This window comes from Trematosphaeria pertusa (assembly GCF_010094035.1).
Source record: "Trematosphaeria pertusa strain CBS 122368 unplaced genomic scaffold BU26scaffold_6, whole genome shotgun sequence".
Classification (NCBI taxonomy): Eukaryota; Fungi; Ascomycota; class Dothideomycetes; order Pleosporales; family Trematosphaeriaceae; genus Trematosphaeria; species Trematosphaeria pertusa.
The window spans coordinates 2,116,349-2,130,263 of NW_022987217.1; the positions used below are offsets into that span (position 1 = coordinate 2,116,349).

A 13,915-nucleotide genomic window follows, 5' to 3' on the forward strand; every position below is an offset into this window, starting at 1 on the left:
GCGGGATACCTACGTCAGTACCAATGGAGCCTGGCCCTTGAGCCCCAGAGACAATGCTTACACGCGACCGGAACCTTCGTATGACTGATCCGCTGACGGTCATATATCAGGCAGTCCACCCCTAGTCATTCCCCTCATTAATAGTAAAACCCCCATCCACAAATAAATTCTGCCCCACCACCAAACTCATCCTCGGCAAACTCATCAACACAACCACATCGCCCACCTCCTCAAACCTTGCCTCCCGTCCCTGCCTCTCCACAAAACTTCTCCACATCGCCTCCCCAGCCTCCAAGTGCGCCTCGTCCTTCACAAGCGGCTCCAACATCTTCGTAAGCAAGAACCCTGGACTGACAGCATTCACCCTAACCCTCTGCTTTCTCCCTTCCAGCGCCGCTGCCTTTGTGATGCCGGAGCAGGCGTGCTTCGATGCCGTGTAGGCAGTGGTGCCGGGATAGGCGAGAAGGCTGTTGACGGAAGCGCAGTTTATGATGCTGCCGCGTTGCGGGACGCGGCCTTCCTCAATGCCCTCGATACTGGACTGCTGCATCATTTGGCGCAGTTCGTATTTGGTGGCGAGAAAGATGCCCGTGCTGTTTACGTCTTGCGTCTTCTGCCAGTCGGTGAGTTTGGTCTCGGATAAGGGCTTGACGGGGCCGATGACGCCGGCGAAGTTGGCGGCGTAGTCGATGCGGCCGAATTTAGCGACTGCTTCGGCGACGGCGCGCTCCATGTCGGCTTCTTTGGTGACGTCGGCGCGTATGGTGAGGCACTGGGGTTGGATTAGGTCGGGGGCAAGAAGGAACGTAGTGAGCAGTGCGTACCTCGCAGCCAATGTCTTCCACGGTCTTCTTGCCTTCTGCGAATGTGGCATCATCTTGGATGTCGACAATGGCAACGCCCCGAGCACCTTCTTTAGCAAACGAGACGGCGATGGCGTTACCCAAACCGCGGGCGCCGCCTGTGATGAGAGCCACACCTGGTGCGAGAGGACCCGAGCGTCGTGACATTACGGCCTCGTATGGTAAATCACAGCTGAGCACCAATATATGTGTCAATATCCTTCGAGTTCCTTTGGCTTGCCTGATCGAGATAATAAAGAGGCGAGACCGACGTTAAGATATTCCGCGGACCTGTTCGGCATGGTACACACTAAATCGGCTTACTAGGACTAACTTAGTCTGAACGACGCGAGCTTGTGATTGGGTTATCGACAGTGTAACGCTTTCCCCGCACATGATCCCCTCATCCAGAGTTAGTGTGATGGGATGATTCGGGAAGAACGACTCTTTGCGGGCATTTGTCATCCTAGACGACGCATTTGCTGCTGTACGCTGAAGCGACCGAACAATCGCACACGCGCGGCCTAACAGCTGGTATACCCTCTACACCTTGTCTTTGTGGGTTGTGACCATAATTTTGATGTGCTTGTCCTTATTCGTTACCAGCTCTTCGAATCCTTTGGACGTGATGTCATCGATGTGAATGCGACTTGTGACCATCCTTTCTACGCCGTTGAACTTGCCTGGAGAATGATCAGAGACGCGGTTTCATTCTTTGCGCACAACTTACCGGCTACAAAAGCGTCCACTGTCTCTTTGAAGTCCTTGTCATCGTACGCCATGCTCGCCTTGAGCGTGAGCTCCTTCAGCAGCATCTGACTCGAAGGGACAACCATCTGGAGAAGGTCAGCAAACACAGCCGCAGACCATTTATCTTACTCACCTGTGTCTCCCACCCGGCGACATTCATGTACACGCCTCTATAGCTTAGCGCATCCATACCCGCATCCATGCCCTTCTGAATACCAGCGCAATCAAAAACAACATCTACGCCCTCTCCCGCAGTAAGCTCTCGACATCGATTGCCAACGTTCTCTCCGATCGGGTTGAACACTCTATCAGCTATCTCCTTGTTTTGAGCCGCTCTCATTGATGTAGGCTCCGAAACGAGAATCTTCTTGCATCTTTTCGCTTGGAGGACATAGATGTGCGCAATGCCAACAGGCCCACCACCCAGGATCAGAACGGATTTGGAAGTCCAATCGGAGACCTCTGATATCGCGATAGCGTGCCATGCTACTGCAAGCGGCTCAATTAACACTGCGAGCTTCAGGTCCACGGAATCGGGGAGCGCGTAGCAGAGATTGGCGTCGATGGCGACTGCTTCGGAAAAACCACCACCTGAACCAGAATATCCTTTGAAGCCCCAGGAACGGCACGCATTCGTAGACGAAGCAGTACAGCGCGAGCACTTGCTGCAGTAGATACGAGGATCGATCATGACCGCTTGACCAGGGGCAAGGGCCGAGCCTTCCGGTGCGCTCACGATCCGGCCGCAGAACTCATGGCCCAAGGTGACCGGGAGGTACTCGCCGGTGAGCGGATGTGGGCGTTCCTTTCGCGGGATAACGGCAGGTCCTATGAGGTATTCGTGAAGGTCCGATCCGCAAATACCGCACCACTCGATGGCAACCAGGGCTTCATGATCCTTAGGCTCCGGCTTTGGTACGTCGACAACTCTGATGTCTCGTTGGCCGAAGAATTGAGCAGCTTTCATCCTGGCGTCTGCGCTCGGGCGTGTCGAAGGCTACCTAGGTATTCGGAGGCAGAGGATGGAGCAGAGGGGTATAAGCCGAAATGTTGGATCGAATCGACGCCGAACGCCAGTCATAAGGCGGACGATTTACGGCATGCTGCAAGCTAGCTCGGTAAAGCAATACCGGTGGTGATGCTGAGGGCCCTCTGGATCCAGATCTCTGCATCTTCGTAGGATAAGCCGGCACGCTATGGCCGAACGCTCGAGTAGAGGTTGGCATCAAACTGCAGTTAGACACGGCACATCGAGCGAGCCATCACTGCCTCGTGACGCATTCGTGCGAGGCTGGAAAGCGTGGGGTGAACGTGGTCCGGAGAGTGCTTGGCTGGCAGCTGGGCATTGCGGGGAGCGGGTCGGCGCCTTTCCCCTTATAGACTAGCGTTTCGGCAGTAAATCTGGAGCAATTCATCGCGCAGCACAATCTGACGGTTCGCATTCACCACCGCACACCACGTTTTCCCATAGTCTTACCCCAGTCTTACAGCATGCTTGCGTCAAGATGGGCGCCCAAAGCCGACGAGTCGGAGCCGCCAAACCCTGCCTCGCCAGCGCAGGAACCACCGCCTGTTGAGGCGTCGCATGCCCCTCCTGTATGTTTTTACCTTTCAAGAGTGTAACCTTTCCTTCCTTCCATAGCTCCTTTGTCCCTGCCGGGGAGAGCCTCTGTTCTCCAATATCTACTTACACTTCCGCTCAGACTTCCGACACGCCGTACGACTACAACTACGCCGACCCCTCAATAGACCCTTTCGCGCAGACTGCGAGTACCGACGACCTCTTCTTCGACGACGATTTCACACCCATAGCCGAGCCAGTCGTCGAGCAGAACCCAGTCGACGTACGGCACCAAGAGCCTATACCCGACGAAGCTGCACCGCCGAGCGGACTGGGGCAGTCGCAGTACTCTGGCCACACACCACGGGGTCCCGCAAACGGAGAAAGGGGAGGCCGCGGCCGTGGGCGAGGCAGAGTGCGCGGAAGAGGACGTGGGGGCATCCAAAACGTCGAACCACGGGAAATCAAAGAGAAGCCGCAGGACAAGGAAGTCAAGGATGGAGAAACAGCCTCAGAAACCACAGCGCCGGCAGAAGCCACCGAAACTCCCTCGACGCCGACCGCCCCGAAAGACCCCAAAGCCACACATTCCGTCCGCGGCGACCGCACCCTCACAGGCGGCACTCCACGCACGCGCCTCACCGAAGAACAGCTTAATGCCAAGCTTGCCAGCATGCGCTCCAAGAACGAGACTCTAGCCGCCGCACACGCCCGTGCCGAAGCTGACCTCGCTAACTTCGAAGCGCGCGAAGCAGCCCTGGCAAAGCAGGACGCGGAGCGGCGCAAACACCAAGCCGCGCGACAGAAGGAAGAGCGGCAGAACAGACAGCAGATGATGGGGGAGCGGGAAAAGAATAGGCAGCGCAAGTTAGACGCGGTTAAAGGCCGGGAGTGGGATTTCCAGAAGGAGGAGGGGTTTACGGGGACGGGCGAGGAGAGGAGGAGAGGCGCGGCGCGGGGAGCATACGGCGGTGTTGCGCCAAGCCCAAGACCAGCTGGAGATGAGTGGGGGAGCTCAGATCCAACGCAGGAGGAGGCTAGTATACCTACACATCTCGGCCGGGGACGAGGACGAGGACGCGGTGGCAGGGGTGGAAGAGGTGGCCGAGGAGATCACTCCAACACCCACGCTCCTCCGAAAAAGGAACCCGAAGTCCAACACCCACCCAGAGCGTCTGATTTCCCCGAGCTGCCCTCCGCGCCACACGCCGCCCCCAAAGACGCCGAAGCCTCCCCCTCAACCCCCAAGAAACTCGACTTCCCGCTGCGAACCAAGACCAGCGAACTCAAATCCCCCACCGAGCCCGACCGCCCCGGCGTCAAAAAGCAAGAATCATTCGGCCTCCCCTCACCTGCCGGCGCGGGCAAGAGCTGGGCCGATCAAGTGGAGAACTCGTAGAACGAGCGCTGTCCAGATAGATGTTGGTGTTGCAATTGAGGTACATGCTTTGTGCGGGACATTACTGTTTCTTTGTAATATCCGTTCGTGGTTTGGTTAAAATGGGACGGGAGAGAAGACGGAGGGCGGTTGTTGGATAGCTAAATTTGTATCTTCATAAACTGCTTGGGAAGAAAAGGGTATGCTGCGGTAAACCCAATTGGTATACCGGTAAGATGGAAAGAGCAGCACGAGCAGCACGAGCAGCACGAGCAGCACGAGCGTGTGCTGAACACGGCCATATCAGATAGGTGTAGATACTAATACACCACCACATCAATAAGAGGCATTCCGCACAGCGAAGCAATCGTCGTGACTTCTGTACAGGTCCCGTTTTGGCTTGTCTCGATAACGATTACATTCTATACCAAAGGACTATTGCTACTCATACACCCATCCAAGAATCCATCCAGTGCAACCTGCCCTCCTCCTCCTCGCTATCCGTAGACGACTAATCATCACTATCATACTCCTCCTCATCATCGCCCAGCAGCGCAGGATACTGTCGACTCCTCAGATCCTGCTCCAGCCCGCCCTCGCTCTCCGGGTCTACATATCCCTTGCCGCCGAGCAAACTAAGGAGTACAGGGAGCAGGACAAGCGAGTGCGTGGCGGCCCATATCACGAGCGCGACCCAGACGCGGAAGTAGTAAATATCGAAGATCTAAGGCGGAACCGTTAGTATATCCTACCGAGAGATGGTGCATGGGCAGAAAGAGAGACATACCTTAGACCTCGTCCAAGCCAGCACGCCCACGCCGAGAATCTTCGTAATCGTAATCCCACTGATGACTGAGCTCGCCACATTAACCATGCTTGTCCACGCCCTCGCATCCAATCCCCTGAACCTATGTCTCGGAGCGCGTTCCATAGTCGCGCGGCTGGGGAAGGTAAAAGCGCGGGCGATGTGTGCTGTGAACTCTACGCTAATACCCACGCAGATAATCAAGTTTACGAGCGAGACGGCGTTGAGCGACACGCCCAAGACGGCCATGGATCCGATGATCGCAGAGACCGTCATGGCGACTACAAGGGTGACGACGAGCGCGGTCTGCAGGGAGCCGAGTAGGACGGTGGTCACGAGAAGGGTGGCAGCGAGCGCGGAGCCGATGAGAGCGCCGGCGAGGCGGACGATGGTAGTGTACTGGTCGAAGAAGATGTAGTGCTTGGAGTATGGGAAGACTTCGGTATCAACGTCGTTGGATATCTCGCGGGCTATCCTGCGGGCGGCGGCGTAAGAATTGATGAAGTCCTCCTGGGAATGAAGCGGAGTGTGCGAGGTGCGGAAGTGGGAGGTCGGGATAGTCAGATGTTTGTCGTCGATAACGAGGGCGTTGGAATACGCGGCGGCACCACCGAGAGGGCAGTCTTCGTTTGTCGGAGCCTCGATCCAGCGGTCCAGATAGTGGATGAACTCCTGACCTTCGGGCATGCCGCTGAGCGTGATGTTCCATGGTGGCCGACGGTCCTTGAAGCAGGGTTTGCCGTTGTCGACGCAGCATTTTTCGTTTTCGGGGTTGAGCCAGAGGAAGAAGTCGTCGAGCCAGTTGGCGGCGGAGGCAGAAAGGTAGGACACTTCCGGTCGCTTTCGCTCGGCTTCGATTACGTTGGCAAGGCTTTCTCGGTCGCAAGTAGGGAACCGTCCACAAAGCTCCTTCTGCGGTGCCCGCTGCGTGACGTTAAGTTCCTTCGTGACGAAGTAGACCGGCGGGCCTGCATTGAAATAGTCGTAAAGATCGTTGAAGTAAGGAATGAGATACGAATCGCTTGGAATAGCAATGCGCTGATCAAGCCCCAGCTGTACCTTTGGGAACAGCGCGAGGCTAGCAGTGAAGATGCCGAAGAAGATGGCGAGAATCACGACCTTGGCCTTCTTCCCTAGCAGTGCTGGCGTGTATGTCTTGCGGATGAAGCGCTGCAAGCCGCCCTCTTCGCCAGCGCCGTGGCCCATTCCGCCATTTAGATAGCTTGAATCGGCCCGTCGCACACGCACGAAGGGGAAGCAGTCAGCCCGATTCGATTCCACCCGTCGTTGGTTGAGCGCCAGGACGGCAACGAACATTGTGACTTGCAGGATCGCGTTGATGAGCACCGCGCCAGCAGCATAGGCGGCAAAGTTACGCACCGCTGGCATACCTACGGCACATCCCAAAGCGAATGCAGTGGTCTCGGTAGTGGCGGAAAGCAGAATTGATGGGCCCATGCGACCTAGCGCTCGTGCGACGCGCTCTGGGATGGTGCCCTCTGGATGACTGATGTTCACGCGCTCAAACTCGTGAACGATGAGGAATATGTTGTCGACACCGACAGCCAGTACCAAGAAAGGAATGACTTCGGCGATGATAAGCGTGACCTTGATGCCAGCGGCGGAGAACAGGCCAACAGAGGCGGAAACGGACATAAGGACGATGACAATGCCGACAATGCCCAGCATGAACTTGGACTGGACAAGCGCGTTTGCGGGGTTGCGGAGGAATGATCGCACAGTGAGCGTAGTGGACCCAAGTGCTAGCGAAGCATACAAGAACATGATGATGTAGCTCACCACCACGATCTTAGCATCGGTATTTGTACTCTTGTTTAGCTCCTGCTCGAGACTGGCTTCAGTGTTGAAGCTCAGCCTTAGGCCTCGATCCCTGGCTTCGCCCTGAACGGCTAGCATTAGGTCACGCATGCTGTACTCCCAATTCATAGCGCGCTCGAGCTCCGCGGTGCCTTCTTCATAGTTGTTGACCACCCAGGTAACGACTATTGCTTGCGCGTCCAGAACACTTTCGTTGACGCCGCCGAACAGCAGATGGGGGTCGAGGGGTTGCTGGAAGGCCGGCAAGCATTGAGAAGGATTGTCCACACACTCTTTGAGATCCCCCTGCCAGCTGTGGGGGGAAACATTGTTGATATCCCCTTGGAAGTAGCCAGATACCGACTGGACAACACAGGCATCTCCGACGGGCTTGAAGCAGACCTCATCCAGAGTCACTCCACCCTCATAAGACTTGGCGCGGCGAACCCGGCCTTCCACGTCAAACCACCAGCGAAGTATATCGTAGCTCAGCACAGGCCCACCATTGTCATTCACTAAGAATGCTTGCTCGGCGCGATAAAATGGACCGAAATTGTCGTCGAAGAAGGCCTTCTCTCGTGCAGCGGTCGAGTCTGGGGCGACCCATAGTCGGACGGGATCAGTCTCGACCTCGAACCTCAGCCAACCCAGGCTCATCAGCACAACGACCAGAACGCTGGTGAAGATGGTGATATCGGGGAACCTCGCGCAAACATAGCCAAGCCGACTGAACATGCGATCGCACCACGTATTGACGAAGTAGTGCTTCGTCGGCCGATCTAGCATTGACACGTTGTGTACGATATCTCCCTCGTCTTCATCATCGCTAGGCTCTAAGTCCTGCAGGAGGCGCAACCGCTCGTTCTTATGCTTGGAGTGTTTCTGGTATGCAATGTGGCCGGCGACGGCCATGCACAGCAGGCCGAGGAAGACGGAATAGATGACAATGACGGCAAATGAAAGGCAAGGTAGCAGGCCGACGGAGCACTGCTTCGCCTCGGACACTTCAGGCAGTTCGGCACAGGAGCCTCCGCAGTCTAAGCATGCGCATCGGTACTTCTCGTCGGTCGAATTGCAAGGATGCGCCGTCTTGTTCATCGCGTCCATGCCAGGGAAATCATCCTCGCTCGGTCGTGGAAAGTCCATCTGGAATGGGCTGCCTAGTAGCTTCTTGTCCCCTAAGAACTTCAGAAACTGAGTGTAGTTCTTCGCGCCACCGCCGATGAAGTCCATTGCCTTGCCATTTGTAGCTCCGAACTTGACATCCTTGCAGCTATCGTAGAACTCGGAGCCGTACTCGTTCGATACGAGGTGGTCTAGCTCGGTGACGAGGTACTTGTCCGCTTTCGGCGCGGTCTGGGTAACGTTTATAAAGAGCGACTGGTCTGGTGAGCAGGTAAAGGTGCAGAATAGGTTGTAGAAGTTCTCCTTGCAGGCCGGGCAGGCGTTGATGATGGGCGTGGCTTTGTTGAGGTTCGACTTGAGCGCGTCGAGCTGCTCTTCTTTGCAGCACACATCGGTGTCTGACCATGCATCGCCGCATATGTCTACGAGCTTCTGCTTGACCTCCTCATCCGGCTTCGTGGCCAGGCCGTTGTCCGGACAGGGCAGGTCCGACCCGAAGAAGCCCTGCTTTCCGCAGTGTCCTCTTATAGCGCATCGGCCCTTCTCGTGTTTTGTTGTGAGCTCGGGCCCGGCCAGGACAGAGCCGACGAGGATGGACAGCAGTCCCGTCGTTATGGCTCCCCATCCTCCCCTCGAGCACCGCTTCACCATGTCGCTCGCCACGCCACCGGGGCGCTCCGACGTCCGGTCGACTATAGCAGGTAGAGGGGATGCTTACGTCGAGATAAAGCTCCGGATATGCAACCGCGGTACTACGGGAGATGATGAGGGAAATGCGGTGGGTACTGAGGGCTAACGGGTGAGGTGTGGCGGAGCTGGCGCGCCGTGTGCGGAGTGGCTGGGATGAGAGCTGCGCGGTAGGGAGGGACTGTGGAGAAGGCGGACTGCAAGAGTAGCAATAAAAGCGACAGGTGGCGGTGCGGATAGCTGCAGCAAACGTCGTGGGCTCCGGCGGTAGTCTACGTCGATGTTTGTTGGTGTCGTCACCGTGAGCCTCGGCGACTGCTGCCGCCGCAGCCAGGAACGGACCAACCGATCGACGTCACGCGCGGCAAAGACTTGGCGATTCAGCCTTACACACGCAGCACCCCTTCTGCGCCAGAAACACCCTGACCGTCGAGAAACGAACTGGGTATTGCGTCCCCGAAGGAAAATCTATCGACACGACTCCCCTGAAAGCGCCCTCCTCATAATGTCAGTCCGTGGTATCAGTGTGCCATTTTGGTCCCGCCCAACCCATTTCCAGCCCTCGTGATAGCGTTCCCGCTGGGTATCAACGCTGCCCTGCACCGCCTCCATTACACTTCATCTACTTTTGCAGATACTTGACCAGTTCAACAAGCTGCGACCGTGTCTCCTCCTCCAGCTGCTCTTCAGGTGGACCAAGCACCTTCTCGAAGACGGGCATGAGACTAGGCGTGAGCTGCTGAATTGTAGGCTCATTGGCTTGGTCTATGGCCATATTAGCATTCCGTTATAGTTCCTTGGAAGAGGCAAACTTACAAAGCTTGACCACCATGCCAAAGATGGGCTTGTTCTCCTCATAGTCCTCCCTGAGCGGCAGGAGCTCGACTAGGCGAGGAAGAACCTCTGGAATCGGGATCTTGTCGGGGTGCTTCGAGATGAACCTGCTTACACACCCTGCCGTGTTGTCGAGCAAGCGCGCCTGATCCTGAGCATCGAGAAGAGGCTCCAGTTTGCTAAAGATTGTCGGCAACGACTTCAGGATTTCTGTGTCGTTCGTGGTCTTCTCGCAAAGCAGCCCCATGCCATAGACAGCGTTAGACTTCGTCTCTGGGTCCTCGTCTGACAGGCGGTGCATGAGAAGCTTGAGGATTGTGCTAGTGTAGGGTGTGCATCCCTCAGCCATGTTGCCAATGCATTCGGCAATCGTACCCACGGCTGCGCTTCGCTCTACCGACTCGTTGCTGCTCGCGTACTTCATAATGGGCTTCTCGAAGACCTTCCAAAGCGCGGCAAAGCTGGATCCTAGGGCAACCGACAAGCAAGTGATGACTTCCATGGCCGTCTCAATAACCAGCCAGTCGTACTCCGATGATTCATCGAGTATTTCCTCTTCAGCGTCGTCGCCGAGGTCTTGCTGGCAAGGATGTCGCTTGGTGATTATCGACAGCAGTTGCTGCGCCATCTCTTCGACCACAGTGCCCTTCTCCGTCATGAGAATCGCGGGTCCACAGAGCTTGAGTGTAGCCGCAATGTCGCGATTAATATCGGTAACCGTACCCCTAGAGGAAGTCAGCTGCTGTTGCAAAGACCGCCGTTGACACTAGATAATGGGTACAAGAAAGGCTCAGAAACAGAATCGCGTTCGCCTCAACCGCATGTTTGTGCGTCAGAGTGAGCTGGGATTAACGAAATTGGATCATCTTTGCGTAACCGAGGGAACAGAAATGGAAGCTTACCGATCCATCTCGTCTTGCCAGACAGTCATGGTTGCGGTCATGACCACGTTCCCTAGCTTCTTCAGATCTGCCGGGGACTCAGTCTGCAGAGGAAGCCCTGGCTTCCACTTGGTCATGCCGTCGCCCTCTGCCATGCCCCAGAGGCAGGCGTACGTGCGCCAAAGTGTGCCAATGGCGGCCTTCCGAATACCCTCGTATGAATGATCAACGAGCTCGAGGAGTTTTGTGACGGTATTCTCGAGATATGGAATGTATTCCCGACGCGTGTGGGTGATGATATCGCCATACACCTCGGCGGCGATCTCCTGTAATTAGATAAATTAGCATGGTGAAAAAGAGCTGTGATCAGGAAAGCTACCCCTACAGTCCTTCGACGAACCAAGAGCACATCAGTACATGTGGGTGTGGACGTACCTTCTCCATGGCGACAGCAGTAACACCGCCGATGTCATCCCAATCGTCCTCATCCAAGGCAGCCTCGTTGAGGTCACTCGCATCGTCGTCGGTGGCTGCAGCCACCTTGATCTTGCGACCCTGGACGACAACTTCGGCGCCAACTAGATCCGTGGCCTCCTCTCCTAGTTCGACCTCCAGGTCCGTCTCTTCTTGGTCAAGACATTCTTGCAGACCCTTCACTGCGCCCGGAAGATATTTGGCAAATTGCTCTTCGTATACCTTCGCCATAGTGCTCCAGAGGATGTAGCTTGTCTCGCGCAGCCGCGGGTGATCCAAGTGCAGGGCTTCTTCAGAAGCTTCCATAAGAGGGAGCACATAGGGCTCAAAGGGCTGAGCGCCGACAGCAGATGCGATCTTGCCCATGGAATCGCAAACAACACCTCGGAGGTCCAAATCATCCTGACTGTCCTTTATTCGGACATAAGGGGAGAGTGCGTTCATGGTCTGCTCGAAATAGGGAAGGAATGCTTTCTCGGCAGCCGACGCAATAGACCCTACAGCGCCAATGGCTGCAGTCTTGCATTTCAGGTCGTCATGTGGGAAGAGCTGGCTAAATCGAGGAACCAACTCCGGGACGTATTTAGCAGCCTCTTCGGGATCAAGGCCTTCAATAAGAGAGTCGATAGCATGGCAGGTTCCGCGGACAATCTGCAGACTGCGCTCATCATTGCTTCCGTTCTTCAAGCTGTCCACGGCCAAGTCGAAGTTCTTCACCATAGCAGGGATAAGGCGGGCATGCTCTTTGCCAACGTCTTCCGCCAGGTCATCCGCCAGGCGCGCCACACCGTTCAACGCCGCTCCGCGAACTTTGAGGTCTGGGTCCTCAAGGAGGTGCAAAACCATGGGTAGAATCTCATGCAATTGAGTCGCAATAAAATCCGGCGCACCTTCGACACACATACCAAGGGCCAAGATACCAGCTTGGCGGTAGTCAGGATTCTGCGAGGAGAAGTAACCGCCAAGAGCTTTTAGAAGCGGTATGACCACCTGGCTGGGAGGCAGACTCGAGGCAAGAATGTCAAGCAATCCGAGGGCCGAGCGGGCAGGCGTGACGTCTTCGTCCTCACTGGCTAGGTCACCCAGCTCGGTTACGATCTGCAGTGCCTTCAGAGTAAGCTCTTCGCCGATTCTCAGACCTTGAATCTTGAGCTTCCTGCAACGTGTTAGTGATTGATCTGGCACAAAAGACGCAGTTAAGTGCGGTTAACCCGTAAAGCCGGTAATGAAACATGCTCATATATGTACTGTACGTACCTGTAACGGACGCACTGCATCAGGAATGCGAGAGCCTGCGATCGGTAGTCATCATCAACAGTAGTGGTCGCGGCGAGCTCGATCATAAACTTGACGAGGTCGCCAAAGTGCTTCTGCAGGAGTGCGGATTCACAACCCAGGAGGGTCTGGAAGACTTCGAAGGCCTGTAGGGCATGGTCCTGTGAAACGTGGCGGAACACATTAGCAAATGTCGCTGAGGGGCTCCGGGAGTGGTTTTATGTACCTCGTCTCCCTCCTCAACGGTGGACTTCAGGACGGTGACCATGCCGGGAATGGCGTCCTGGAACAAGACCAGCTCCTTGGGATCCTCCTCTGGTTCCAGCAGCATGGCGAGACGGCTGAGGGCAAGCATGGTGTTGACTCGTACCTCGGCGCTCTCGGGGTCTTTAATTGTTGAAGCGAACAGCTTGTAGAGATCCGACTTGTTGCCCGGGAACGCGTCGCCGACCGACTCGAGTGTGGTCCAGATGATATAGGTGCCCACTTCCCTATGCCGCACATTGGAGCCGGTGGCAGCCTGGTGAAGGTAGCCAGGCAGGTCAGCCCACTCTCCATCCTCGAAGTCTTTCGCGGCAATGGCTGAGATGACGCGGGCAGCCGAATGCCGTGTGAGCGTGACGTCCTCGTTGAGGGTAAACTGGAAGAGCTGGTTTCTGAGAGACGTCTTCTGGTCGGCGGGCAGGCTGGTCCAGTGTTTTGCAACCAGCTTCCTAGCCTCGACTGCCGCCAGCTGGCGGAGTTCCGGCCGGGGATGGTTGCAGACGATCTGCAGGAGCGCATTGAGCGATGCTGGGGAGGTATAGTACGTCTTGTTCAGCGTTGCAGTCGCAGACTTGACTCGCTCAGTGTCGGCTGGGAGGGGTTAGCGCCTCATTATTCTGAAGAATTCGGGGAGGTCTTCGAGGCAGGAAGGACACAGAGGGTTGGCAGGCGCGCCAGAGGCGTGACTTACGCTGCAGCAAGCTCTCCAGGAGCTGAACGAATTGCTGCTCGTCCATGGCGACAGCAGACTTCAATCGCCGGAGCGCGGAGTTGAGGAAATTTTGTGGTTTTGTGGCGGGAGGGTCGTGTTTTGGCCGCAAGTGGGGTTTTCGCCCTCGAAAAAATAGTTGCCGCAAGGGTCTCCGGCAAAACCGCGGGCCCGACCTCTGCCAACGAGCCGTGGCGACTGTCGTGCGGCATCGGCTCACTGGATGCCCGTACACCACAGGGTGAATGCTATATGGCCGGCTGGGGAACGATGGCCGCTCGTCCAAGGGGCGCACCGGGGCATCGCTCGATTGTGGGTGTGGAAGGAGGCATTGGGGAGGGCGCGGCACATGCATGTACACACAGTACGAGCGACGAGGCGCATCTGCGGTGAGGAGCGCGCCATCGCGGGCGGCAGAGCGCAATCCGATGTCGCCGGGCACAGGGGCTTTCGGACGGCCAGCAGCAGCAATGTGCCTCGCGCGTATCCGTGATGAATCGGCGTGGTGGACG

At 56.4% G+C, this 13,915-nt stretch overlaps 5 protein-coding genes across 5 annotated transcripts; 1 reads left to right on the top strand and 4 right to left on the bottom strand.

Annotated features, from left to right (window-relative positions):
* Positions 1 to 121: 121 nt before the first annotated feature.
* On the bottom strand, positions 122 to 1,010 carry BU26DRAFT_424602 (NAD(P)-binding protein; the record flags this gene model as incomplete). The annotated part of the gene is made up of 2 exons (XM_033823578.1): positions 122 to 772; positions 825 to 1,010. The coding sequence occupies 2 exons, from the start codon at positions 1,008 to 1,010 to the stop codon at positions 122 to 124; spliced, it is 837 nt and encodes a 278-aa protein (XP_033685357.1).
* Positions 1,011 to 1,197: 187 nt separating this feature from the next.
* On the bottom strand, positions 1,198 to 2,673 carry BU26DRAFT_300404 (threonine dehydrogenase). The gene is made up of 3 exons (XM_033821772.1): positions 1,726 to 2,673; positions 1,573 to 1,678; positions 1,198 to 1,525 (listed from the first exon to the last, which is right to left on the bottom strand). The coding sequence occupies exons 1-3, from the start codon at positions 2,557 to 2,559 to the stop codon at positions 1,386 to 1,388; spliced, it is 1,080 nt and encodes a 359-aa protein (XP_033685358.1). The 5' UTR covers positions 2,560 to 2,673; the 3' UTR covers positions 1,198 to 1,385.
* A 358-nt stretch (positions 2,674 to 3,031) lies between these two features.
* Positions 3,032 to 4,863, top strand: BU26DRAFT_455952 (uncharacterized protein). The gene is made up of 2 exons (XM_033824898.1): positions 3,032 to 3,188; positions 3,296 to 4,863. Exons 1-2 carry the CDS (start codon positions 3,084 to 3,086, stop codon positions 4,550 to 4,552), a joined length of 1,362 nt encoding a protein of 453 aa, XP_033685359.1. The 5' UTR covers positions 3,032 to 3,083; the 3' UTR covers positions 4,553 to 4,863.
* A 67-nt stretch (positions 4,864 to 4,930) lies between these two features.
* Positions 4,931 to 9,267, bottom strand: BU26DRAFT_540150 (multidrug efflux transporter AcrB transmembrane domain-containing protein). The gene is made up of 2 exons (XM_033831535.1): positions 5,319 to 9,267; positions 4,931 to 5,255 (listed from the first exon to the last, which is right to left on the bottom strand). The coding sequence occupies exons 1-2, from the start codon at positions 8,928 to 8,930 to the stop codon at positions 5,043 to 5,045; spliced, it is 3,825 nt and encodes a 1,274-aa protein (XP_033685360.1). The 5' UTR covers positions 8,931 to 9,267; the 3' UTR covers positions 4,931 to 5,042.
* A 129-nt stretch (positions 9,268 to 9,396) lies between these two features.
* Positions 9,397 to 13,906, bottom strand: BU26DRAFT_518751 (ARM repeat-containing protein). Its single transcript, XM_033828888.1, has 7 exons — positions 13,386 to 13,906; positions 12,657 to 13,285; positions 12,413 to 12,591; positions 11,117 to 12,311; positions 10,703 to 11,007; positions 9,783 to 10,525; positions 9,397 to 9,731 (listed from the first exon to the last, which is right to left on the bottom strand). The coding sequence occupies exons 1-7, from the start codon at positions 13,429 to 13,431 to the stop codon at positions 9,589 to 9,591; spliced, it is 3,240 nt and encodes a 1,079-aa protein (XP_033685361.1). The 5' UTR covers positions 13,432 to 13,906; the 3' UTR covers positions 9,397 to 9,588.
* Between the last annotated feature and the right edge of the window lie 9 nt (positions 13,907 to 13,915).